The sequence below is a fragment of the Nycticebus coucang genome, chromosome 4, assembly GCF_027406575.1.
Source record: "Nycticebus coucang isolate mNycCou1 chromosome 4, mNycCou1.pri, whole genome shotgun sequence".
In the NCBI taxonomy this organism is placed as follows: Eukaryota; Metazoa; Chordata; class Mammalia; order Primates; family Lorisidae; genus Nycticebus; species Nycticebus coucang.
This window is the reverse complement of record NC_069783.1, coordinates 104,920,114-104,946,953: the sequence shown is the minus strand read 5'-3', so window position 1 is coordinate 104,946,953 and position 26,840 is coordinate 104,920,114. Positions and strand designations below refer to the sequence as shown.

At 47.0% G+C, this 26,840-nt stretch overlaps 3 protein-coding genes and 1 pseudogene across 8 annotated transcripts in view; all 4 read right to left on the bottom strand.

Annotated features, from left to right (window-relative positions):
- Nucleotides 1-13,440, bottom strand: part of GOLGA3 (golgin A3) — a 78,469-nt gene extending 65,029 nt beyond the window's left edge. For both annotated transcript variants that reach the window (XM_053587552.1, XM_053587553.1), the window contains exons 1-2: nt 13,148-13,440; nt 2,381-2,693 (exon numbers count right to left, since the gene is read on the bottom strand). In XM_053587552.1, coding sequence (XP_053443527.1) covers nt 2,381-2,513 — 133 coding nt within the window. In that variant the 5' untranslated portion in view covers nt 2,514-2,693; nt 13,148-13,440. The remainder of the gene's footprint in view (nt 1-2,380; nt 2,694-13,147) is intronic.
- Nucleotides 2,820-7,731, bottom strand: LOC128584377 (V-type proton ATPase subunit C 2-like). Its single transcript, XM_053589365.1, is given in 4 exon segments — nt 2,820-4,937; nt 4,940-5,128; nt 5,188-5,367; nt 7,638-7,731. Coding segments are annotated over 4 exon segments (1,428 nt in total). The 3' UTR covers nt 2,820-3,972.
- Nucleotides 13,441-19,247: 5,807 nt separating the features above from the next.
- Nucleotides 19,248-21,848, bottom strand: LOC128583386 (protein-L-histidine N-pros-methyltransferase-like; annotated as a pseudogene).
- A 3,379-nt stretch (nt 21,849-25,227) lies between these two features.
- CHFR (checkpoint with forkhead and ring finger domains) overlaps nt 25,228-26,840 on the bottom strand; it is a 38,682-nt gene continuing 37,069 nt past the window's right edge. For all 5 annotated transcript variants that reach the window (XM_053587576.1, XM_053587573.1, XM_053587574.1 and 2 more), the window contains one exon: nt 25,228-25,956. In XM_053587576.1, the coding sequence (XP_053443551.1) occupies nt 25,914-25,956 (43 nt within the window). In that variant the 3' untranslated portion in view covers nt 25,228-25,913. The remainder of the gene's footprint in view (nt 25,957-26,840) is intronic.

Here is a 26,840-nt window from a genome sequence, read left to right as displayed (position 1 = left end):
GAGACAACCTACACAATGGGAAAGGATATTTGCATATTTTCAATCAGACAAAAGCTTGATAACTAGGATCTATAGAGAACTCAAATTAATCCACATGAAAAAAGCCAACAATCCCATATATCAATGGGCAAGAGACATGAATAGAACTTTCTCTAAAGATGACAGACGAATGGCTAACAAACACATGAAAAAATGTTCATCATCTCTATATATTAGAGAAATGCAAATCAAAACAACCCTGAGATATCATCTAACCCCAGTGAGAATGGCCCACATCACAAAATCTCAAAACTGCAGATGCTGGCATGGATGTGGAGAGAAGGAACATTTTTACACTGCTGGTGGGACTGCAAACTAGTACAACCTTTCTGGAAGGAAGTATGGAGAAACCTCAAAGCACTCAAGCTAGACCTCCCATTTGATCCTGCAATCCCATTACTGGGCATCTACCCAGACGGAAAGAAATCCTTTTATCATAAGGACACTTGTACTAGACTGTTTATTGCAGCTCAATTTACAATCGCTAAAATGTGGTAACAGCCTAAATGCCCACCAACCCAGGAATGGATTAACAAGCTGTGGTATATGTATACCATGGAATACTATTCAGCCATTAAAAAAATGGAGACTTTACATCCTTCGTATTAACCTGGATGGACGTGGAAGACATTATTCTTAGTAAAGCATCACAAGAATGGAGAAGCATGAATCCTATGTACTCAATTTTGATATGAGGACAATTAATGACAATTATGGTTATGGAGGGGGAACAGAAAGAGGTAAGGAGGGAGGTGGGTGGGGCCTTGGTGTGTGTCACACTTTATGGGGGCAAGACATGATTGCAAGAGGGACTTTACCTAACAATTGCAATCAGTGTAACCTGGCTTATTGTACCCTCAATGAATCCCCAACAATAAAAAAAAAAAAAGACTCTACCGTTTCTGGGCAGCGCCTGTAGCTCAGTGAGTAGGGCCCTGGCCCCATATACTGAGGGTGGTGGGTTCAAACGCAGCCCCAGCCAAACTGCAACAACAACAACAACAAAAAATAGCCAGGTGCTGTGGTGGGCGCCTGCAGTCCCAGCTACTCGGAGGCTGAGGCAAAGAGAATCACCTAAGCCCAAGAGCTGGAGGTTGCTGTGAGCTGTGATGCCATATCACTCTACCGAGGGTGACAAAGTGAAACTCTGTCTCTAAAAAAAAAAAAGACTCTATTGTTTCCAAAAACAAGCCTAATTATGGATAAACACATCAATGATGATTACGATGACAGATATGGCCTCCACCACTTCCTGAACACCCACCAGGTACTTAGCACTTTATAGACATCACTTCTTTTTTCTTTTTGAGACCGGCACTGGTGTGGCAATAACCAGTAAAGCCATCTTAAGTGCCTGAACATGACATCACAAGAATTAGAATGCAATTTCTGCTAGTAAATCAGTATATTTATAATATATGGTTTTAAAGTGCATAATACACTGTGCTGACACCTCCTGACCAGGAAGTCATGAGATAACCCAGCCAATAATATTAAACTGTGACTCAATGACTTGTCTGAGCAAAAGTAAGATACTACCTCATCCAAAAAATGAAAAACCCAGCCGGGTGCCTAGGCAAGCACCTGTAATCCCAGCGGCTTTGGGAGGCTGAGGCAACAGGATGCTCTCAGCCCAAGTCTGAGGTTGCAGGGAGCTATAATGCCACTGCACTCTGCTCAAGGTATAGAGTAAGACTCTGTCTCAACAATAAAAAAACAGGGAAAAAAAAAAACTGTGACTCAATAATCCTTAGATAACTACTGGACAGTTTCTGAACTCCAGTTATTAAAACTTGGCAAGTGTCTTGGCGCCTGTAGCTCAAGCGGCTAGGGCGCCAGCCACATACACCAGAGCTGGTAGGTTGGAATCCAGCCCGGGCGCACCAAACAATGACGACTACAACCAAAAAATAGCTGGGCATTGTGGCGAGTGCCTATAGTCCCAGCTACTTGGGAGGCTGAGACAAGAGAATCAGGTAAGCCCAAGAGTTGGAGATTGCTGTGAGCTGTGACGCCATAGCACTCTACCAAGGGCAACACCTTGCGACTCTGTCTAAAAACAAAACAAACAAAAAAAAAACTTGGCAAGTGACCAACCAAAAAAGGAAGAAATTTAGACAGGGAACAATAACATGTCAACAAAGACACATATAAGCTTTAAGGGAAAACACTGCTGTTGTCCTACAAACACACAATGACCAAGTGATTTTTAATTCCTACAGTGTTTGATTTACAGTTAGCACTGAGAAAAAACATGCATCCAGTTACTAAAACACACTCAGAATGTCCCAACACCACAGTCCTCCTGCTTAGCAGCACACAGAGCAACTTGATGACTTACATTGGGCCTTGTCCCACATATTAGGCAGTGCCAGTGAGCTCTGGGGCTCTAGGGGTGCCTCAGGGAGCGCTGAAGCACCACTGCTGGGTCCATCCTCCAAGAGGCCATCCTGCTCAGTTGCTGCACCGTCCATGGTCAGAACAACCCAGGCTGGGTCAACACCAAAGTGTGCATGAACTGCAGATGAGCTCGGTTTCTGCCATCAGCAACAGCCAAGAGTTCCCAAAGAGGGCCCCACCATGTTTTCCATTTTCAAGGTAAGAATTAAAGATTCACAGGCAGCTTGATGTCCAGCCAACTAATATCATAATACCTGATAGGATGGAAAAAGAAAAGTGTATTATGAAACTTCATTTATGAGATTTGAAGTAACAATTATAAAATTAACACTTTTTTTTTTGCAGTTTTTGGCCAGGGCTGGTTCGAACCCACCATCTCCAGCATATGGGGCCGGTGCCCTATTCCTTTGAGCCACAGGCACCACCATTTTTTTGGAGACAGTTTTACTATGTCACCCCTGGTAGAGTGCCATGGCATCACAGCTCACAGCAACCTCAAACTCTTGGGCTTAAGTGATTCTCTTGTCTCAACCTCCCAAGTAGCTGGGACTACAGGCGCCCGCCACAATGCCTGGCTATTTTTGTTGTTGTTTTAGTTGCCATTGTTGTTTGGCAGACCCTGTCCGGGTTCGAACCTGCCAGCTCCAGTGTATGTGGCCAGCACCCTAGCCGGTAAGCTGCAGGCACCTGGCCTCGGGAACTAAGTTTTAAATTTTATTTAAATGTAATTAATTTTTTTTTTTGAGACAGAGTCTCCTTATGTCGCCCTTGGTAGAGTGCCGTGGCGCCACATCTCACAGAAACCTCAAACTCAGGCTTAAATGATTCTCTTGCCCCAGCCTACCAAGTAGCTGGGACTACCAACACCTGCCACAATGCCCGGCCATTTTTTGGTTGTAGTTGTCATTGTTTGGCAGGCCCAGGCTGGGTTTCAAAACTACCAGTTCTGTTATAAGTGGCTGGCACCCTAGCCGCTGAGCTATAGGTGCTGAGCCTAAATGTAATTAATTTGAAAGAGGCACATATGGCCAGTTCTACATTGGACTTGCAGGTCTAGGTGCTTGAAGAGCAAGGACCTTCCTAGGCCACCTGGAGTGCCTGTACCAAAGGCTACAGCTCCTGCCTGGCAGCCCCACCTTGCAAAGTGGCAGCTCAGATCTAGAGGGACAAATACCAAAGCAGCAGCCACCATGAGACTTGATAGCCAAGTGGGAAGGAACAAGGACAGAAAGGCACCTGGGTTGAATTGGGGGCCAGAAAAAACACCTCAAAGCAAGTGGCTACCCTATGTCCATCCCTAGCTGGAACAGCTATCTAGCAACCTATGTGCTAGACTTTTTTTGTTTTGTTTTGTTTCAAAGGACTTGAATGCATTTTATTGTAACTTAAAAAAAAAAAATAACAACTGTAACTAACTTTTGTGAGCAATTTCTCTGAAGAATCTAAATTCTGTAGGACATTAAAACTATTCTCTGGCTAAGGAAAGAGGCATCTGTGTTTATCTGCAGTGAAAGTGGTGCCAGCCTAACCGTTCTAGTCAGGAAGACTAAGGTCATTACGGAAGTAGACGTAAGGAAAATAGTCTTGGTTATTGAGTTGTAATCCAGGGATCTCCACAGATGCATCCAGTATACTGATGGTAGCCACTTTATCCAGGTGTCTAAAGACAGAGTTCAGAACTTCCCTTAGACATTTGGCGGATGACTTCTTATGTGGCTTCAGGAGCACTGCCTGAAAGTTCACTGGCAGTCCATACCTGAGCACGGACTCCACAAATACTCTCAGGGCCTTTATGTGGATCCAGGCAATGAAGGCTTCGCTGAAGTTCACCTTGAGCCAGCGCAGCAAGGGGCCAAACTGCAGCTTCTTATCAGACATCAGTCGGGTCATCTCCTCCCTTTCCCTTTTAATTTCATTCTCATCATAGTAAAATTCACGGACAGTGAACTTGTTTTCTTTGGCTTTGCTTTTGAAATCGTCAATCACTTTTCGAAACAGAGTCACTGTGAAGAGGCCACCCTCATTGTCCTCAGCAATCAATTCAGTTGACCGAGGAACTACCATGTCTGAGAGAGATTCGTAGGTTTTTTGCCATTGTGTGTAGCTTGGTTTGGGGACGATGACAAGGAGGGTGATGAGATATTCAGAATCCAGCACAAAGTCTTCCTTGCTCACAGTGTCACTCAATGTCTGGGTGAATAGGTTCCCCATGGACTTCTTCTCCAGGTTCTCTAAGGTTGTCTTCAGAGTGTTATAGGCGGCCATCTGGGTCTTCAGGTCTGTCTCAATCTGTGCCAGTTGCTTCGCTGTGTCCACCACACCCACGAGCGGCTGCTTTGCGGGGTATTTGGCCATGTCCCATTCAAAGTGGGTCACAAAGGATGTCAAATCAACTCCATTGGTCAGAAGGTTCTCCTGGACCTTCCCCTTTGAATCGTCCATGACTTCTGCCACACTCTGGGCCATCCTCTTTATGAGGCTTTCAGCAAAGGTGTCGACTTTCCCAACTCATCAGAGAGGCCAACCGGGGAATCCAAGGTGCCCACCTTGAAGTCAGGAATCGTGAATTTGGTATTGTAAGACAGGTTGGACTTGGAGGTTACAGTGTTCATCCTCTCCAGAGCTTGTAAATTTTCCTCGTCGCCAGGGGCAGAAATTAACCAAAACTCTGACAGGCTTCCAGTCTTCTCTTATCCAGTTACTTGGTGGCCTGGGGCGTAGTTTGGGGGTCGCGTGGGGGACCTCTACCGTCGGGTCTCTCTGCTGGCTGGGACAATAGTGCGCCCACGCCTTCCCCCGCGGTTCCCCCCCTCCGGTCGCCTCCTCCAAGCGCCTCCTGACGGCGGGAGCCGGCGGGCTGCGGGGCGGAGCGCACGGCCGGCTCTTGGGAGGCGGTGGCTTCTGCGGCCCGAGCGTCCCGCCCCGTCTCTTATCCCGGGAGTGGGTGGCGGGCCCGGCCCCTGCTAGACATTTGCATACTGGCCACCCGCCTCCTGAATTCGCGGCCGGCGAGTTTCCCTATCTGCTAGATTTAAGGAACTAGGCCCAGCGCTTGTAGCACAGTGGTTACACCAGCCATACATTGAGGGTGGTGGCCCAGGCCAACTAAAAAATGACAACTGCAACAACAATAACAAAATAGGTGGGCATTGTAATGGGCACCTATGGTCCCAGCTATTTGGGAGGCTGAGGGAAGAGAATCGCTTAGGCCCAAGAGTTTGAGATTGCTGTGAGCTGTGACACCACTGCACCCTGCAGAGGGTGACATGGTGAGACTCTGTCTCAAAAACAAAAAAAAAGAATCATAGATTTAAGGGACTAAAACTTTGCCTGAAGTTTGGCAATTAGTTATCAACTTTGAAATGTACTAAGGTTATTTTTAATTTATTTCCTTATCAGCAGATACAATACTAGAATAAGTTTCTATTCTTTTTTGTTTTTTTGAGACAGAGTCTCACTCTAGCTAGGTAGAGTGCCCTGGCATCCTAGCTCACAGCAATCTCAAACTCTTGGGCTCAAGCGATCCTCTTGCCTCAGCCTCCCTAGTAGGATGGATTACATGCGCCCACCACAACACCTGGTTAATTTTTCTATTTTTAGTAGATATGGAATCTCACTCTTGCTCAGGCTGTTCTGGAACTCCTGAGAACAAGCGATCCACCTGCCTCAGCCTCCCAGAATGCTGAGATTACAGGTGTGAGTCACCATGCCCATCCTACTTCCTTTACAGTAAATTTCAGGGCTCAGCGCCTGTAGCTCAAATGAGTAGGGCGCCGGACACACCAAGGCTGGCAGGTTGAAGCCCGGCCTGGGCCTGATAAACAATGACAACTACAACCAAACAATAGCCTAGCATTGTGGCAGGCACCTGCAGTCCCAGCTACTTGGGAGGCTGAGGCAAGAGAATCGCTTGAGCCCAGGAGTTTGAGGTTGCCATGACAGCAGCACTCACAGAAGGTCACAGCCCTCTACCAAGGGGGACAAAGTAAGACTCTGTCTCAAAAAAAAAAAAAAAAAAGTAAATTTCAGCTGGGCGTGGTAGTTTATGCCTATAATCCCAGCACTTTGGTAGGTCCAGGTGGGAGGATCACTTGCGCTCAGGAGTTTCAGACCAGCCTCAGCAAGAGCAAGACACGGCATCTGTATAAAAAAAAAAAAGAAAAAGAAAAATTATGGGTGGTGCCTGTGGCTCAGTGAGTAGGGCGCTGGCCCCATATACCAAGGGTGGCAGGTTCAAACCCAGCCCTGGCCAAACTGCAACAAAAAAAAATAGCTGGGGCTCAGCGCCTGCGGCTCAAGCAGCTAAGGCACCAGCCACATACATCTGAGCTGGCGGGTTCGAATCCAGCCTGGGCCCACCAAACAACAATGACAGCTGCAACCAAAAAATAGCCGGGTGTTGTGGTGGGCACCTGTAGTCCCAGCTACTTGGGAGGTGGAGACAGGAGACTCGCTTGAGCCCAGGAGTTTGAGGTTGCTGTGAGCTACGATGCCATAGCACTCTACACAGGGCAACAGCTTGAGGCTCTGTCTCAAAAAAAAAAAAAAAAATAGCTGGGCCTTATGGCAGGTGCCTGTAGTCCCAGCTTTTGGAGGCTGAGGCAAGAGAATCGCCTAAGCCCAAGAGCTGGAGGTTGCTGTGAGCTGTGACGCCAGAGCACTCTACCGAGGGTGACAAAGTAAGACTCTATCTCTTAAAAAAAAAAAAAAAAGAAACAAAAATTAGCTGGGTGTTGTGGGAGACACCTGTAGTCCCAGCTACTCTGGAGGCTGAGGCAGGATTGCCTTAGTCCAGGAATTTGAGGTTACTGTGAGCTAAGCTGATGCCACTGCACTCTAGCCTAGGCAACAGAGTGAGACTCTGTCTTAAAATAAATAGATAAAATAAGTTTCATGTTATCCTATATTATGTTCTCTGTTTCACATGCTTCATGATAAACATTACGGAAGCTTCATCTGTAGCTTACAAATCCCATACAGAAATTATAGACAAGAAGCCACATAGGTGGCCCTCAACAAGGAGTGTGCTGCTGACTCGAAGAGAGTTGGTCTAGCACCCTTCACTGTCACATTATCAGCCATCTTATTACTCTTTACCAGGGAAAGAAGTCATCCATTGGTGGTAGGTGTAACCCCATCTACTGACTGTCAATGACTAGTACAGTGTAAAACTAGCATTAAGGGTAACTCGAAAGTACCGTTAATAGAAATAAGTGATAACACGGCTCGACGCCTGTGGCTTGGCAGCTGGGGCAGCAGCCACATGCACCGGAGCAGACCGTTGGAATCCATCCTGGGCCTGCCAGACAACAATGCCAACAATAACCATAAAAAAATAGCCGGGCGTTGTGGCAGGCGCCTGTAGTCCCAGCTACTTGGGAGGCTGGAGGCAAAAGAATCGCCTAAGCCAAAAAAAAAAGAAAGACAAAAAATGAGTGATAACATTTGAAACTATAAATCCAATATAGCTACTTAAAAACTACCCCAAACAGGGGCGGCGCCTGTGGCTCAGTGAGCAGGGCGCTGGCCCCATATACCGAGGGTGGCAGGTTCAAACCCGGCCCCGGCCAAACTGCAACAAAAAAATAGCTGGGCATTGTGGCGGGCGCCTGTAGTCCCAGCTACTCGGGAGACTGAGGCAGGAGAATCGCCTAGGCCCAGGAGTTGGAGGTTGCTGTGAGCTGTGTGACGCCACGGCACTCTACCGAGGTGAAACTCTGTATCTACAAAAAAAAAAAAAAACTACCCCAAACAAAAAAAAAGACTCTGGAAATTAGTCTGACTCATGGTGCCGAGCAAATATAAATATTTAAAAACTAAAACAGTAAGACATGATTGCAAGAGGGACTTTACCTAACAATTGCAATCAGTGTAACCTGGCTTATTGTACCCTCAATGAATCCCCAACAATAAAAAAAACAAACAAACAAAAAAACTAAAACAGTGCCTGAATCACACAAATGAAGGAAGTTACTGAGGCTGGCCAAAAACTAATCCTTTGTGCGACAAATTCTCAATCTCATTTTTGTCTTATAGTTATTAATAATGTCTTTCATCCCTGGAGATTTTTCTGGGTACAGGGAGTGGATGAACAGGCCCCAAAGCCTGGGCAGAGATTTGGGCAACACAGCTGTCTGTACACACTGCACAGAACCCTCTGAAAATCAAAACAAAACCACTGTAATATCCACCAAGCCTGACCCTCAGCAACAAACCCAGCAAGTCCTAGGATGGCTGGTGGAAAGCCAGCCAAGCCATGGCATGATACTGGAGAAGACACACACTGAAAAAGGTAAGGCACCTCAGCAAAACAAAGGCCAAGGTGGCCCCATCATCACAGATTTGCCACTTCGAGGACAGGTGAATTATAGATGGAAATGTAGACACAAACATGGGGAAATGTGGACTCTGTCACTGAATACTGGTATGCTGTTGGACTGGTTATCTTGAAAGTGTCCTTAGCAATAGAAAATGTATTTTGCTTTAATATGTCTTTGCCTCCACCTTGTGGGGGTGAGGGTGGGGGTGCAGGGGGTGATATCTACATCACTGTCTGTTGCTATAATGCTCACATGCCCAGATAAAAAGTTCTTCCTATGTCTGTGACTGCAGTTCTGGCCCCTCTGCTAAGAATGTCCTTCTCCCCTTGATCACCAGGCAAACCCCACCATCCTTGCAAGTCTACACTAGGCACTGCCTTGGAAGTCTTCCCTGGCCTTGCAGGTAAAGTGCCTTGTAACTCCCTTCTGCTATCACTATACCTCATGTATGCCTGTTAACCACAGCCTGTCATGCTTGCAACTGTGTGTGTCCATTACATAGTAAGATCCTGGAAAACAAAAACTATCATTCCAAGTCTGTGTCCCCACTCCCTCAAACACTCTACACTCATACTCAACACAAGTTACTGAATTAAATCTTTGGCTCTGCCAAGTCCCTTATAAATTATTTGAATCCTAGAGCATCAATAACACCTTTAAAATACAGAAAACCTCTTAATCTTTCCCACTGAAAATACCTGGGAACTCCAGTTTTAATGAGGGACAAAGAGTGCCCCTGGGAGTTACAAATGAGAATAGCAGGCTATAAAGGCCACAGCTGAAATAAACATCACCTGAATGGGAAGGAAGACTGAGACCTGAGACAACCAGCAGGACCAGACTTAGCCATTAAAGACAGAATATGCAGAAGAGAACTGTCACAGAAGCAAACAGTGACAATGCCTATCCTTAACACTGCCCAGGAAAGAGAAACATTAGCCCAGGATATTCAAGTTCCACAGAGAAGTCACACCAAACATGGCAACAAAGGCCATCACAGATTCCACTCATTGAATTCCCTTCATTCTGATTTCTTACTAAACAAGAAACCTTGTGATTCTCAAGCAGCCCTACCCCCACCCAGAATGGAGACCTCGTGACTGTGACTTATTCTGGCAGCTCCAGACAGTTTCTGCTTATGTGCAGCTCCTCCTGAAGCTGGGCTAGAGACAGAACACACTGATTGTACCCAAGGTGGAGTCTACTGACAGTGTTACTTCTCTTTGTAGGGCAATAAATGGGCATTCTCTGTCTATCTTCAGTCTCAGTTGAGTTTTAGTTAGCATGGCTTGGTCGTTCAGGGGCTCATTACCTCAGAACGCTGACAAAAGCAAATCTCTGAGAAGTTAAAGGAGGATCAGACAGCTGGAGGTGTGTCACAAGGAAGCTGTTATTAGTAACAGGCATTCCACTTTATGATTGAAAAAGAAAAATGAGGGCGGTGCCTGTAGCTCAAAGGAGCAGGGCGCTGGCCCCATATGCCGGAGGTGGCGGGTTCAAGCCCAGCCCTGGCCAAAAACTGCAAAAAAAAAAAAAAAGAAAAAGAAAAATGAAAGTTCAATCTTAAATAGTATTATTTTTGACCACCAGCATTCCTGTTTCCTAGCGGGAAAAGACAGGACAAAGCTATCACTCAGAACTTTGAAAACTACCTCTAATTTGAGGTTCAACCCAATCTCACACTGGGCGGCGCCTGTGGCTCAGTGGGTAGGGCGCTGGCCCCATATACGGAGGGTGGTGGGTTCAAGCCCAGCTCCGGCCAAACTGCAACAAAAAAATAGCCAGGTGTTGTGGAGGACGCCTGTAGTCCCAGCTACTCGGGAGGCTGAGGCAAGAGAACCGCCTAAGCTCAGGAGTTGGGAGGTTGCTGTGAGCTGTGTGACACCACGGCACTCTACCAAGGGCGATAAAGTAAGACTCTGCCTCTACAAAAAAAAAAAACAAAAAAAAAATAATCTCACACTGAAAAACCACTAGCTCAGATGCCAGCAGGACTTCCAGCTTCCACTTAGATTACATGAATTCCATAAACACACATTAAAGCTCCAATAACCCCACCTTATTTAAGTTGTTCATATCAGCAAATAGAAATAGAGCATATCCAAAAATAAAACAGGATTTCCCTAAGATAATTCCTTCAACCTGATTGAGGCTTCACTAGCATCCAAAGATACCTATATACAGAGCCCTATATACAAAGTGAAGCCAAAAGGAAGCCTCATGCCACTACACAACAGGGACTCCACTGATTCATAGCCTGACTCCTCTCAGCTGTAAGACTTTTCCAAGATTTCCTACACATTCTTAGCCTGTTTCCTCAAAAGAAAACCAATGAGAAGCACAATGTAAAATTTCTGCCAAGATTAAATGCAATAAGGCATAGGGTCTGTCCTGCATCCAATAGAACGGTAGCAATTATTGTTCATTTCCCTTTAATCATTGCTTGTCAAAAAGGGTAAAAGCCAACTGAAGATACTCTTACTTGAGAAAGTACACTGTTTCTTAAGGCAACTGTGCAAAAAAAGGCTACTTTTGAATCTGAGTAATATCAGACAACTTATTTCCTTTTCTTGCCATTCAAAACATACTATAACTGAAAGCCGTTAAAGGGTTATAAGGAACTATATTCATGACATTAAAAAGTAAAAAAAAAACCAACTGTGAGTCACCTGTAAATGTTTTACAATGTCCCAATGACAATTAAATTCAATTTCTTTTTTTTTTTTTGTAGAGACAGAGTCTCATTGTACCGCCCTTGGGTAGAGTGCCGTGGCGTCACACGGCTCACAGCACCCTCTAACTCTTGGGCTTACGCGATTCTCTTGCCTCAGCCTCCCGAGCAGCTGGGACTACAGGCGCCCGCCACAAAGCCCGGCTATTTTTTTGTTGCAGTTTGGCCGGGGCTGGGTTTGAACCCGCCACCCTCGGCATATGGGGCCGGCGCCCTACTCACTGAGCCACAGGCGCCGCCCTTAAATTCAATTTCTTACCATGAACTATGAAGCTACATGTGATCTGGCTCCTGCCTATATCCACACCTTTACCCTTGTAACTTTTCTCCTTTTTCACTGCACACTAGCCCTAAACTTACTCCTTCGTCAGGGTCTTGAAGACCCTGTTCCTGTTCAGCTTTAAAGGCTCTTTTCTCACAATTTTGCATGGCTAGCTTGTCATACAGGGCTTGGCACAAAAGTCACCTCCCTTGTGGGTCTTCCCACACAATTTAAAGTAGTTTACCCGGCACGGATCACCATCAGTATTCTCAGTAATGACCTCATGTGTGCCTCTGCTAAGTGAGCTCAGTGAGGGCAGGGACCTTGACAAGACTTCCACACTGTATCCCAGGGCCTACCTACAATGAATTTACACCTCAATAAATGTGGGGAATGGCCAGGCACAGTGGTTCACACCTATAATCCTAGCACTCTGGGAAACCAAGGCAGGTGGACTGCCTGAGCTCAGGAGTTTGAGACTAGCCTGAGGAAGAGCTAGGCCTCTACTAAAAATAGAAAAATTAGGCATTGTAGCACATGCCTGTATTCCCAGCTATTCGGGAGGAAGAAGCAAGAGGATCACTTGCGCTCAAGAGTTTGACGTTGCTATGAGCTAGGATGCCACTGCACTCTACCCAAAGCAACAGAGTGAAACTCTGTCTTAATTAATTAGGTGAATGAAGGTCGAAATGTTCATATTAGTGACAATGCCTGGCTGCCTGGACCCACTCCTTCCGGACAATAAGTGCACTGAACCAGTGAAACATCTGTGAACATCTAAAACAGAGAAATAAAGTCTGCCAGAGACGGAGGCAAACAGAGAAGTACATGGGTTCTTTAAAACGCGGCTGCACCCGAATTGCCCCACACCAAGTCACGTTTGTCATTAAGAGCAAATGGCATCTGGCTACTCAGGAGGTTGAGAAGGACCGAGTGAGCCTAGGCGTTCCAGGCTGCAATGAGCTATGATCGGGTCACAGCATTCTACCTAAGGCGACATAGCGAGACCTCGTCTCTTAAAAAAAAAAGAAAACAAAACAAAAAAACTGCAAAAGACAAGACTTAAAACACAAGCACTGCCCTGAACAGCACGAGTAGATGCCTCTGGGGTAAATCACATCCTATTAGGCGCTAGTGAGCGTTCCTGAGGACTCAAGTATATCAAGTTCCAGACAGGCTGCTCCTCTAAAGGCTGAAAGCTGTCCCCGAGGCTACCGGCAGTGAGGGTGACTAGAACCGCCGTCACCGCAGCGCTCCAGGGGACAGCCGCGCCCAGGCCCCGCCGTCGCTCGCTGGTTGCCCCTCGCCCGCCCTCCGCCGCCAACTCTTGGGCCTCCCGGGCCCTTGCTCGGCTAGAGCCCGGCTCCGGGGAGCCGCAGCCCCCGCGACCCTCACCCTAACGCTGCGGAAGCCGCGGCAGCCGCCCAGCCCGACTGCTCCAGCGGAGACGTGGCTGCGCGAGGGGCGGGGCACGGTGGTGCAACGACTACGGGCCTCCCAGAAACAGCCTGTGTGCTAGGCCTTCGTTCCGGAACAGAGAATGTCGTCTTCCGCTCGCCACCAGCTGCTTTACGCCCAGGACCGATTTCGCCGCAGTTTCCATTTAGAGTTCATCCCTGAGTGGCCCTACCCAATTTCATAAAGTAACTTTCAGAGTCTGCGGTACTTTCCCTTGCAGAAACACAACTTCCGGACTTGCAGTACACATTCCGACAGGAAACCGAAAACTCGAGCTTCCGGCGGAAATGGCGTGACCAGGGCGCGGTCCCAGTCCTGTCCCGCCCCATCTGCAAATATATGGGCGTGGTTTTTCTCGCCTGTCCGGCGCTGTCGGGCCGCCCTCCTTATTGGGCCTTCTGGGCTGGTTCCGGCGCTCTGTGGACTCCTCACCTTTTCAGAAACGTGAACACTGATGGCCCGGGAGATAAGCTGGAGAACGTACTGTTGGGTTTTGCCTATGGGTATTGCGTTGTTCCCGCGCCGTTTACGTAATGAAAAGACATTAAATTCCTCCATAAATTGCTTTTGCACAGGAGAAGGTACACTAAGAGGAGTCAAGGGGATGAGAGGAAAGCCTGTGGAATCAGGAAATCTTGAGGGCCCATAAGAATGTGGGTATGGGCGGCGCCTGTGCTCAGTGAGTAGGGCGCCGGCCCTATATCCCGAGGGTGGCGGGTTCAAACCCAGACCCGGCCAAACTGCAACAAAAAAATAGGCGTTATGGCGGGCGCCTGTAGTCCCAGCTACTCGGGAGGCTGAGGCAAGAGAATCACTTAAGCCCAGGAGTTGGAGGTTGCTGTCAGCTGTGACGCCATAGCACTCTACCGAGGGTGATAAAGTAAGACTCTGTCTCTATTAAAAAAAAAGATGTCAAAAATAGCCGGGCGTTGTGGCGGGCGCCTGTAGTCCCGGCTGCTCGGGAGGCTGAGGCAGGAGAATCGCGTAAGCCCAAGAGTTAGAGGTTGCTGTGAGCCATGTGACGCCACGGCACTCTACCCGCGGGCGATAGTGAGACTCTGTCTCTACAAAAAAAAAAAAAAGAATGGGGGTATGAAGTAACCTAGGTAACCAATAACCAATAGAAACAGACAATCAGTGACCAATAGAAAAGGACAAACGGGGCGGCACCTGTGGCTCAACGGGTAGGGCGCCGGCCCCATATGCCGAGGGTGGCGGGTTCAAGCCCAGCCCCGGCCAAACTGCAACAAAAAAATAGCCGGGCGTTGTGGCAGGCGCCTGTGGTCCCAGCTGCTCTGGAGGCTGAGGCAAGAGAATCGCGTAAGCCCAGGAGTTAGAGGTTGCTGTGAGCCGGGTGACGCCACGGCACTCTACCAAGGGCGGTACAGTGAGACTCTGTCTCTACAAAAAAAAAAAAAAAAAAAAAAAAAAAAGAAAAGGACAAACGGCTTGGCGCCTGTGGCTCAAGCGGCTAAAGCGCCAGCCACATACACCTTAGCTGGAGGGTTCGAATCCAGCCTGGGCCCGCCAAACAACAACGACGGCTGCAACCAAAAAAATAACCGAGCGTTGTGGCGGGCGCCTGTAGTCCCAGGTACTTGGGAGGCGGAGGCAGGAGAATAGCTTGAGCCCAGGAGTTGGAGGTTGCTGTGAGCTGTGATGCCATAGCACTCTACCCAGGGTGACAGCTTGAGGCTCTGTCTCAAAAAAAAAAAAGAAAAGAAAAGAAAAGGGCAATCATGCCTGGAGGTTAGAGAGTGTTTTGCAAGACTTGCAGCTGTAAGAGCTCATCTGGAGGGCCAGCGTCCTGAAGCCCATTTCAAGTGAAAATGAGAGAGGCCATTGAAAACCTTGCAACCAATTTCAAATGGATGGGATATTTGTACCCCTGCAGGCCTTTGCCTTTCTGTCTGTCTCTCACCTCTTCTTCCTGAAAGGGACCCACGGCCAACTCTCTTTGGAAGTGCTCTAAATATTCTTTTTTTTTTTTTGTAGAGACATAGAGTCTCACTGTACCGCCCTCGGGTAGAGTGCTGTGGCGTCACACGGCTCACTGCAACCTCTAACTCTTGGGCTTACGCGATTCTCTTGACTCAGCCTCCCTCTCAGCAGCTGGGACTATAAATATTTTTTTTGTTCTTCCCAAATAAAATTTCTCTTTGTTACACTGAATCTTGTGCAGGTTACTTTTTGCTCTCTGTTCATGTTGCCTGTGCTGCTCCAGTTTTATTTCGTTTACATTCATTTTTGCTTTCAATTACAACTGTGCCTCAGTCGAGCTAAAAGCTCAACCAAGGAATGGAAACAGGTCCTCTGACCCACAATAGCACAGTTGTCAAAAAGTATTTGCAGTTGAGGCTGCTGGTGCATTTGTCCTTGAAGTGCAGCTGTTCAGAAAGCCTTAACTCAAGGAGGGCCTGCCCTCCCACTTTGCTCTCTTTCATGATTATTCAACCCAGGGCTCTCCATATACCTTTTAGAATAGGTCTGTATACAAAAAAACTTTCCGGGCTGCACCTGTGGCTCAGTGAGTGGCACGCCGGCCCCATATGCTGAGGGAGGCGGGTTCAAGCCCAGCCCCAGCCAAAACTGCAACAAAAAAAATAGCCAGGCGTTGTGGCGGGCGCCTGTAGTCCCAGCTGCTTGGGAGGCTGAGGCAAGAGAATCGCGTAAGCCCAAAAGTTAGAGGTTGCTGTGAGCGGTGTGACGTCATGGCATCTACCTGAGGGCGGTACAGTAAGACCCCCCCCCAAAAAAAAACTTTACAAAGATTTTGATAGAAATTGTATTAAAGTATAGATCAATCTGGGGATAACTGACATCTTTACTGTGTTCACTAAGCCTTGGATCTGTGTACATGGTACATCTCTCCACTAGATCTTCACTGATTTCTTTCATACATGTTTTGTAATTTCAGCAGAGATTGTATACATTTTCTTAAGTTTATATTGAAGTGTTTCATTTTCTTTTATTTGTGAGACTTTCACTTTGTCGTTCTTGGTAGAGTGCGATGGCCTTATAGCTCACAGCAACCTCAAACTCTTGGGCTCAAGTGATCCTCTTGCCTCAGCCTCCCAACTAGCTGGCACCGGCAAGAAGGCCTGATAGGATCAAACCCCGCCCAAATAGGATGGACCTGCCTGAAAGAATCAACCCCATACCCTACCCCATGGGATGTCCCACCTGGGAAAGGTAAATGGGCCAACCCCCACCCTTCCAACAGATGTCCAACCCAGGAAAGGGAATGTCCTGACCTTCACCTTCCTGACCTTTAAACCTCCCCTCCCCCCTTCGCCATTACCTATGTGTGGATTTCTTCCCTGCCCAGTTGGAAATCTTACCCCACCTGCATCCAGCTGGAATAAAGCCACTTTAATTGCACAAACTGGGCCTCCATTTTCCTTTCCTCACGTGCCTCGGAATAGTCTTTCATCTTTGGCTCTGTAACCTTTCATTATTTTTAGAGACGGGATCTTTGTCTTGCTCATGTTGGTCTCAAACTCCTGAGCTCAGACAATCCACCTGCCTTGGCTTCTCAAAGTGCTAGGATTACAGGTGTGCAGGTGTGAGGTACCAAGTCTGGCCCCTGATTTTTTTTTTTTTTTTTTTTGTAGAGACAGAGTCTCACTTTGTCACCCTCAGTAGAGTGCCGTGGCGTCACACAGCTCACAGCAACCTCCAATTCCTGGGCTTACGTGATTCTCATGCCTCAGCCTCCGGAGTAGCTGGGACTACAGGCGCCCACCACAACATACGGCTATTTTTTTGTTGCAGTTCAGCTGGGGCCGGGTTTGAACTCACCACTCGTGGTACATGGGGCTGGTGCCTTACCGACTGTGCCAAAGGCACTGCCCTGGCCCTGATTTTTTTTTATTTATTTACTTGTTTATTTATTTAGACAGAGAGAGTCTCACTTTGTCACCCTTGGTAGAGTGCCATAGTGTCATAGCTCACAGCAGCCTCAAACTCTTGAGCTCAAGCAATTATCTTGTCTCTGCCTCCCAAGTAGCTGGGACTGCAGGCGCTGGCCAAAATGCCCAGCTATTTTTTGAGGGAGCGGGGATCTCACTCTTGCTCAGGCTGGCCGTGAACCTGTGAGCTAAGGCAATCCACCCGCTTCTGCCTCCCAGAGTGCTAGGATTACAGACATGAGTCCTGGTAACTGGCCTTAATGTGATCTTTTTCTGAAAAAAAGTTTTTAATTTTGATGACGTCCAAATTATCAGTTTCAATTTTTGTGTATTATGCTTTTCCTATCATGTCTAAGGGTTCTTCTACCCCAAACTTTAGGTCCTGAAAATTGTCTCATGTTTTCTTCTATAATTTGTAGATGTTCCTACTTTTACACTTATGTCTGTGATCATTTTGAATTTAAATCACTATTTTTTTTTTTTTTGGAACCATGGTCTCACTCTGAAGCCTGCTGGAGTGGAGCGGCACATTCAGCTCACAACCATCTCCAGTGATCATCCCATCTCAGCCTCTTGGTCTGTGGAATTTCAAGCATGATCCACCAGCCTGAATTAAAATTTGCATTTGCAGGTGAATGGATGGTCTATGTAGATAATTCCATGGAATTTACAACAAAAACAAAAACCCCAAACAAACCCCTAAGACTGAGTTCAATGAGGTCTCAGGATACCAGGTGAATACAAAGTATTCATCACATTTCTACAGACTAACAATCAACACGAGGAAACCAAAGTCAAAAACACAATGCCATTTACAATCATTTAGATTAAAAATGAATGAATAGGCTCAGCGGCTAGGGCGCCAGCCACATACACCAAACTGGTGGATTCAAACCCAGCCTGGGCCTGCCAAACAATGACAACTCCAACCAAAAAATAGCTGGGCATTGTGGCAGGTGCCTGTAGTCCCAGCTACTTGGGAGGCTGAGGCAAGAGACTTGCTTAACCCCAAGAGTTTGAGGTTGCTGCGAACTGCGATGACACAGCACTCTATTGAGGGCGACATAGTGAGACTATGTCTCAAAAAAAAAAAAAATATGTATATATATACAAAATAAAAGGCTCAGCATCTGTGGCTCAAGCGGCTAAGGTGCCAGCCACATACTCCTGAGCTGGCGGGTTCAAATCCAGCCCAGGCCTGCCAAACAACGATGGCTGCAACCAAAAAATAGCTGGGCATTGTGGTGGGCACCTGTAGTCCCCGCTACTTGGGAGATGGAGGCAGAAGAATCACTTAAGCCCAGGAGTTGGAGGTGGCTGTGAGCTGTGATGCCACAGCACTCTACCCAGGGCAACAGCTTGAGGTTCTGTCTCAAAATAAATAAATATAAAAATAAAAATGAATGAATAAATAAAATAAATTAGGGTCCAGGCATGGTGGCTTACACGTGCAATCCCAGCACTCTGGAAGGCCAGTGCAGGTGGATTGCCTGAGCTCAGGAGTTCAAGACCAGCCTGAGCAAAAGCAAGACTCCATCTCTACTAAAAATAGAAATACTAGGCTCAGTGCCTGTGGCTCAAGCGGCTAAGGTGCCAGCCACATACACCTGAGCTGGGTTGGTGCCAGCCCAGGCCCCCCAAACAACAACAACAACAACAATGGCTGCAACCAAAAAAAGCCAGGCATTGAGGTGGATGCCTGTAGTCTCAGCTACTTGGGAGGTGGAGACAGGAGAATTGCTTGAGCCCAAGGAGTTGGAAGTTGCTGTGATGCCACAGCTCTCTACCCAGGGTGACAGCTTGAGGCTCTGTCATAAAATAAAATAAAATAAAATAAAATAGAATAGAATAGAATAGAATAGAATAGAATAAAATAAAGAAATACTAGCCAGGCGTGTGTCAGGCACCTGTAGTGCCAGCTGCTCAGGAGGCTGAGGCAGGAGGATCTCTTTGAGCCCAAGAGTTTGAGGTTGCTGTGAGCTAGGATGCCATGGCACTCTACCCAGGGTGACAGAGTAAAACTCTGTCTCAAAATAAACACACAAAAAAATTAGAAGACAGCCAAATGGCATAAAGAGACATTTCACTGAAAAGCTTATGGAGACTGGCAAATAATAGCTTGAGAAAAGAGATTCAATATCAGTAGCCATTATACAAATGCAAATTAAGACTGCCTTTGGATATTACCATACACCTATTACAAGAGCTAAAATAAAAGACCTAGTAGTGACAATACAAATGCTAGCAATAATGTGGAGAAACTATCTCTCCTCTCATGTTACACTAGACTAGTACAGGCACTCTACAACATAATTTGGCAATTTCTTCTTTTTTTTTTTAACATATTTACAAGATGGTTTTATAATATGTTTGACAATAACAATATAAAACTGGAACTTTTATTACTATGTCTCTTGTCTATGTTAGATTCTGTAAGATTCTGTAAACATTTTCTAATTTATGGAAAAAACAACATATGCAAATTCTATGAATTTTATAAAAGTTAGCATGAATACAGTTGAGAGAATTTAGTGGAGAAAATACAGTCAGGAAGTCTGGACTTTATTTCTGGTCCCATCACTGAGGGAATCAGTGACTAGGTGTTCTGGTCAGTCACCTGGAAACAAAGGTATGATTACTGCCCTTCCAGTGTTAAGAAACCTAAGCTCAACTACAATCAAGGTCCTTGCATGTGACAGAACAGTCCATTTCAAAGAGATTATAATTTTAAAGATTTTTTTTTCTATCTAAGATGGTGATGAAGAGTCTCCCCTACAAGTAATTCCAGGCATGACGTCCTAGCCTTTTCTCAGATGTCAATGAGAGGAGAAAGCACCTTATCCAGCCGCAAACTGTGAGGGTGCCATCAGGCCTGGGTTTAGTCCTGCAGCAGCAGCCATCGCAGCCAGACTGGCATTTGCTAGCAACTGCGCAGCCCCTTGGAGGGCAGCAGCTGCTGCTGTTTGTAAGCCTGATGCTGTCACCATCACCTGGCTGGTCCCAAGAGGGGAAGACAAAGGAGTGGTGGTGGTCTGTGTTGTGCTGGTCTCACTCTGTGCTGGGTGCCTCAAAGGTGGAGGCTGAGGCAGAAGGGGAGGGACTCAGAGAGGGAGATGTCACTACTGAGGAAGCTGGAGGTGCTTTGGAAATCACAGTTTCCGAGTTGTTGGAGGTGGCATCTGCAGTGCCGGTTTCTACATAGGGATGGATGACCCTACCTCTAGTTGGCTCCAAAACACTCCTGCTATCTTTTAACAAAGTCAGAGGCTTATCACCGCCATGCAGCAGATTCAAGCAGCTGATGACATCATATTGGAACCCTGTATTCTGACATTCATTTATACCGAGTACTCTATTTCTTTTTCTGAAGCTGCCATATCATAGTTTCAGAAAGTCCAGTGGCATAGATTTCTTCAAAATGAGGGCTGATGATTTTTGTGACTTCTCCATCTCCAGCACCTAAATCAAGAAGACTATGGGTTTTCCAGTCCGGATTAATTTTAAGCAGTCTCTGAAACTGGTGAAAACACAAACATTGAGCTTCTTCCTAACAACTCATTGATAGATGTTCTAGATATAAACAGGCTAAAAACAGATGACACAAAAGAATGATATAATTGAATAAATAGCCAGCCCGATTTCTCAATGCTGTTAAGAAGATCTGTGTTCCTTGATCAAGGTTACTCTGAACAAAGACAGCCTGTAGTGATTCGCACAATTTCTGTTGCACACATACCACTGGTGGTTCTCCTTCCTGCCGCCCGTGGCCGCCACCGGCCCACCTGGGCCACTCGTCATGTTCACGTACAGGGAGCGGGTGGGCGAGTTCCGCAGCGTCCACATCCTCCGCGCCAGTCACACGGACGCCAGGCTCAGGCACAGCCAGCTCGCCAGCAGTCCCATCGGGAGCCCCGGCCGCTCACTCTGATCACCCCCGGCGCGGGGGTGAGGAGGAGGAGGAGGCGCCGCCGCCGCGCCTCCCAGGGTGGAGCCATCTAATTTGGTAGTTTCTTAAAATATTAAACATACACTAGGGGGCAGTGCCTCATACCTGTAATCCCAGCACTCTGGGAGGCTGAAGCAGGAGGATCCCTTGAGCTCAGGAGTTCAAGACCAGCCTGAGCAAGAGCTAGACCCACTCAGCTCGGAGCCGATGGCTCAAGCGCCTAAGGCGCCAACCACATACATACACCTGAGGTGGCGGGTCCAAATCCCGCCCAGGCCTGCCAAACAACAATGACGCCTGCAACCAAAAAATAGGCAGGCATTGTGGTGGGCACCTGTAGTCCCAGCTACTTGGGAAGCAGAGGCAGGAGAATCACTTGAGCCCAGTAGTTGGAGGTTGCTGTGAGCTGTGATGCCACATCACTCTACCCAGGGCAATAGCTTGAGGCTCTGTCTCAAAAAAAAAGAAAAAAAGAAAACTCAGCTGAGTGTTGTAGCTGGTGCCTGTAGTCCCAGCTACATGGGAGGCCAAAGCAGGAGGATCACTTGAGCCCAGGAGTTTGAAGTTGCTGTGAACTCTGATGTGTACTCCTGTTGGGGCGATAACATGAGACTCTGTTTCAAAAAATAAAAATTAGGGCATGGTGGCTCACAACTGTAATGCTAGCACTCTGGGAGGCCAAGGCGGGTGGATTGCCTGAGCTCTCGGGTTGGAGACTAGCTTGAGCCAGAGTGAGATCCCGGTCTCTAAAAAAGAGCTAGGCACTATGGTGGTGCCTGTAGTCCCAGCTACTTGGGAGACTGAGGCAAGAGAATCACTTCAGCCTAAGAGTTTGAGGTTGCTGTGAGCTATGATACCACAGCACTCTACCAAGGGCAATGATGTGAGACTCGGTTTCAAAAAAAAAAAAATCAAATATACACTTAAATTGTGTCACCCAGAAATTGCACTATTAGACATTTATCTCAGATAAATTTATGTACACACAAAAACCTCGACTTCATTGTTCCTAGCTGCTTTATCTGTAATAGCCCCAAACTAGAAACAATGAGAATGTCCTATGATGGGTGAAGGGTTTATTTATTTCAGTAAATAAATGAAACTAGTGCGCTAGTCATTACAGCTTAGAGCACTTCCAGTGCCTGTAGGACCTTTCATTCCACATGCAGTCACTCCCCATCACCTCCCCCACAGTCCTTGGTAACTACTGATCGGTCTTTATGAATGTGCCTATTCTGGACATCTCGTATACATGAGGGCCATGCTATATGTGGCATTTTGTGACCGCTTTCTCTTTTACTGGGCATGTTTTTGAGGTTCCTCCACATGTAACAATTCCAGTATCTCAGTCACTTCCATTGCTGGGCAATCCCATTGCCTAGAGGTATCTGCTTTGTTTACCCTGTTATCAGTTGATGGGCACAACTGAGTGCCTTCCATGTCAGCAGTTCTGCATGTATGGTGTTAGATGGGGCAACAAAACCCACAAGGTCCTTTGGTTCAGTTTCCTGTTTGTATGCATGGAAGACCAAATCTTCCGAGAGTGATAACTGATATGAAGAAAATAAAACTGGGCAGTACCTCAGAGTGGGAGAGGCTGCCATTCACACTGGGCTATCATTCGCTCAGTCAGTATCTACTGCAGCCTACACCAAGTACTATCTAGACACTGTGCAAAATCCCTACTTACCTGGAACTTACATTCTAGTAATAATGGGAAGCCAGACAATAATCATAGAAGCAAGTGATGGGAAGTGATGAGTTAAGAGAAAGAGGCACAGCTGTGGGGGGTGGGGGGAGTCTATTATTTTAGATAGATGGTTTAGGGAAGACTTCAGATGAACTAGAGCCATTACCTGGACAAAAAAAGGAAAGGAGTCATGCAGGTAACCATGGGGATAGTGTTTCAGCAAAGGAAATGGCAGAAGAGTGCAGTGCTCAAATGTTTGAGGTGCACTTGCATGACAAGAAGCCAGGTGTAAACATCTGGGAGAAAGCACAGTTAGAAGAATCCCATATTCAAGAGTGGGAGGGTCCACAGCAGGGCTGAAGCTAAGCCCCCCAGAGCCCTCAGAGGATAAGCCTTGCAAGGTGAGCAGCAAGTGGGTGGAAGCCGCACTTGGGAAGGGCTGCCCACAGGTCTGCTAATTCGGGCAGGAGAGCAGCCAGGGACACCTTGGGGCCTCTGGCTGGAGCCCCTAGGACGCCAAGGAGACCAGAGGGGCCTCAGAGTATGGACAGTGTGTGGTGGGGGGCCTGTAGTCTGTGCTTTGCCAACGTGAATCTGGGATGTTAGGAGCCAAGCAGACTTCAGGCCAGCAGATGGAGCTGAGCTCAACATTAAGAGCTGTAGGACAAAGGGATGTAACTCAGGGCAGGAAGGAGGGTGTACAATTGTTAGAGGGGTGGTTGGCCCCTAGTCCAAGTAGGTATTCAAGCCTCCAAGGAGCAGGAACACACTTTCTCAATGTGGGAAACCAAAGGAAAAGATAGTGGGCATGTGTGAGCTTCCTGTAAAAAATTACAGGAAGTGTGAAGATAATTAAGATGATTTTGAACCTGTTTCAAAGGTTTTTAGTTGGTCTTAGCAAAGGGCTGGCCTAAATTCCCAAATCCTTCTTGTCTTATCCAACTTGCTTGGCACTCATGGAGCCACCCAGCTTAGGTAGAACCTCAGCCTCTGCTCCTGGCTCGGAGCTCAGAACTTGTGACAGCATTGGTGTGTGTGTGGGTGGGGGGGCAGCTGGTGAGATGGGGAGGTGGCAGGGCTGGCCTGGGCTTCTGAGCAGGGCACTGGGGGACAAGTGCCCTTCATTGCCCAACGGAGCACAGGCGCTCCAGCCTGGGAAGAGTTGACAAGTCCATGCTAGGCAGAGGGGGAGATGCCTGTGGTCAGCTGCAGGCTAGCTCTGGATCTATCTCAAAGCTCAAGGAGCTTGTGGAAGCAGTAAGAGTTTGTGACTGCTGCCAGGCCATCCTCCAGGGCTAGCCTGAGCAAGGCTGAGTGGCCACCTCAAGGACAAGGGCCCTGAAACACTGTGGCTTGCTGGGTAAGAAGATCCTAAGGAATAGGAAGTACAGAAGATGACAAAAACACTGAATGAATCCGGGTCCATGTACCTCTGTGGGCAGACAGATTCTTACCATGCATAAGCATTGAAGTTTCACCAGCCCTGCTGGAACAAAGGACTGAGGAAGCAAAAGCAACTCCTGAGGATGCTCAGAGTCCTAGAATTCTGCGAGTGTCCCATTCTTCCTAGCTAGACCTGAGGGAAGTTGCTGGTTTCTATTTAAACCAAGGCATGAAAGGCCCTATTATCTTCTACGAGGTTGGCATTTTTGTTTTGGAGAGGGGAAGAATGTGTGATCAGCAGCTCCCTCTGAGACACAGGCATGTGGCAGCCCTAATTCGCCCCTGGGCTCAGCAAGGACTTCCCTCTGGCCTCACTCCTCAACAAACAGGAGATCTCTGCCCTGGGGCTTTATCTGGTGCTCTGCTAAAGACAAAGCTTCAACACTGGAAGAGCAGATCCTTGGCAGTTCTCACCAGATGTTCAGGTTTCAGGACCCAACCCCAGCTCACCCCATGTGGCTATCACCCTGATGGTAGACAGTAAAGTCAATGCTACTAAAGAGCTGGCAGATCTGCTGGAGCTGGTTCCATCACGTGAGGCAGTCCACACAACCAAGCCCAACACAGGAAAGAGAAACAAATTGTGGCTTGTTTATTAGATTTCAAAAGAGCGGACTTTCTTCCACAGAGAGCTGCTTCTCAGTGTGTATCAAGAGCAAGACAACAGCTGAAAATTGTATTCCTGAGAAGAAGCAAAAAAGTCACCAGATTGCGAACAAACATTAACAGGTGATTTCAACAAAAGATAATTTTTTTCTACAAAAAACCCCAAAATTTCAAGTATTATTCCAGATGACATGGCAAACCTAATGCAGGAAAGGGATTCCAGAAATAAAGGCCAGGTGTGCTCCCTCTCACACTCTGCTGGGGTCTCCGTGGGGAAGGCTGCTGGGGGTGGTGCGTCCTGAGCTTCATCTTCCATCCTCCCACCTCAGCCAGGACCCAGGGCCAGCCCTGTGCTAGGGACAGTGGTTACTCACGCTGATTATTAAGGACCTGCTAACTTGATGTCCACATCTAGGGTCAGCAGTTTGGGATGTTATAAATTGTTTTTTAATACAGAGAAACATATGCTTATTCTTTCAAATATCATACTATAACCAATTTTAGTCAATTTGGAAATTATAAATTATATTATTTGTGCTACAGTTTGTGATAGTTAAATCTTATTAGAAGATAAGCACCAAATCTATTAAAATAAAAAATATATAAAATGCTGTGGTTTTCCCAACAGTAGAATATTCTGTACATCCTGTAGGCTGTAAACTTATGTTCCATTTTCCTTAAAAAGAATGTTTTTGATAAACTTTCCCCTTTCTCCCTTGAAACTTTTCCTGAAAAGAGATTTCTGTTTTAACTCTAGTTATGGAAAGGGTACAAAAGGAGCAAACCTGTGCTATCCCCCTCTCAGCAGGTGGGGATGACTTTCTGTTCACAGGAAGTCTTCGTCTCTGCAGCGTCAGCCAACACCAGTCCCTGCCCAACAATGGCCAGGAGGATAGGCTGTATCCCCAGCCTCTCCCCAGGCCTCTCGGAAGGATCTTATTTGGAGGGTAAAACTCCACCAAAAAGAAAGTCACAGTACAGTCTGTGACCAGAGACCCCAGCAATCTTCAGGGGGATTCTAGAAGCCCTAATGTGTTTGTATTCGGTATTTTTAAAACACGTCATCATTGCCTCCAACACTCCACAGCTCCTGCAGCTTCCCGACGCTTAGTTCTTAAACCTGGTCTGTTCACAGATATGATTGAATTTCCTACAGGGAAAAAATGGTCAAATTACAAAGAGGGCATCAGAGAACTACTCAGTTAAACACATTTTGAAACCATATACTGGAAGGACTACCTGAGAAATAAATTATGTGTGTATGTATGGAGACTTATAGTGGTATATTTCTTTTTTCTTTTAGAGACAGAGTTTCACTTTGTTACCCTTGATAGAGTGCCGTGTGTCACAGCTCACAGCAACCTCCAACTCTTGGCTTAGGTGGTTCTTTTGCTTCAGCCTCCTGAGTAGCTGGGACTACAGAGGCCGGCCACCACGCCCGGCTATTTTTGTTGTTGTTGTTGCAGTTTTTGGCCAAGGCCGAGTTTGAACCTGCCACCTCTGGTATATGGGACCGGCACCCTACTCCTTGAGCCACAGGCGTCGCCTCCCTCTTTTTTTTTTTTTTTTTGAGCCAGAGTCTCACTATGTCGCCCTAGGTAGAGTGCCGTGGTGTCACAGCTCACAGCAACCTCAAACTCTTGGGGTTAAGCGATTCTTTTACCTCAGCTTCCCGAGTAGGTGGTACTACAGGTGCCCGCCACAATGCCTGGCTATTTTTTTTTTTGCAGTTTTTGGCCAGGGCTGGGTTTGAACCCACCACCTCTGGCACATGGGGCCAGCACCGTACTCCTTTGAGCCACAGGCACCACCCCTGGCTATTTTTTTTTTTTTTTTTGAGACAGAGTCTCAAGCTGTCACCCTGGGTAGAGTGCTGTGACATCACAGCTCACAGCAACCTCCAACTCCTGGGCTTAAGCGATTCTCTTGCCTCAGCTTCCCAAGTAGCTGGGACCACAGGCACTGCCACAATGCCTGGCTATTTTTTGGTTGCAGTTGTCATTGTTGTTTGGCAGGGCCGGGCTGGATTCAAAC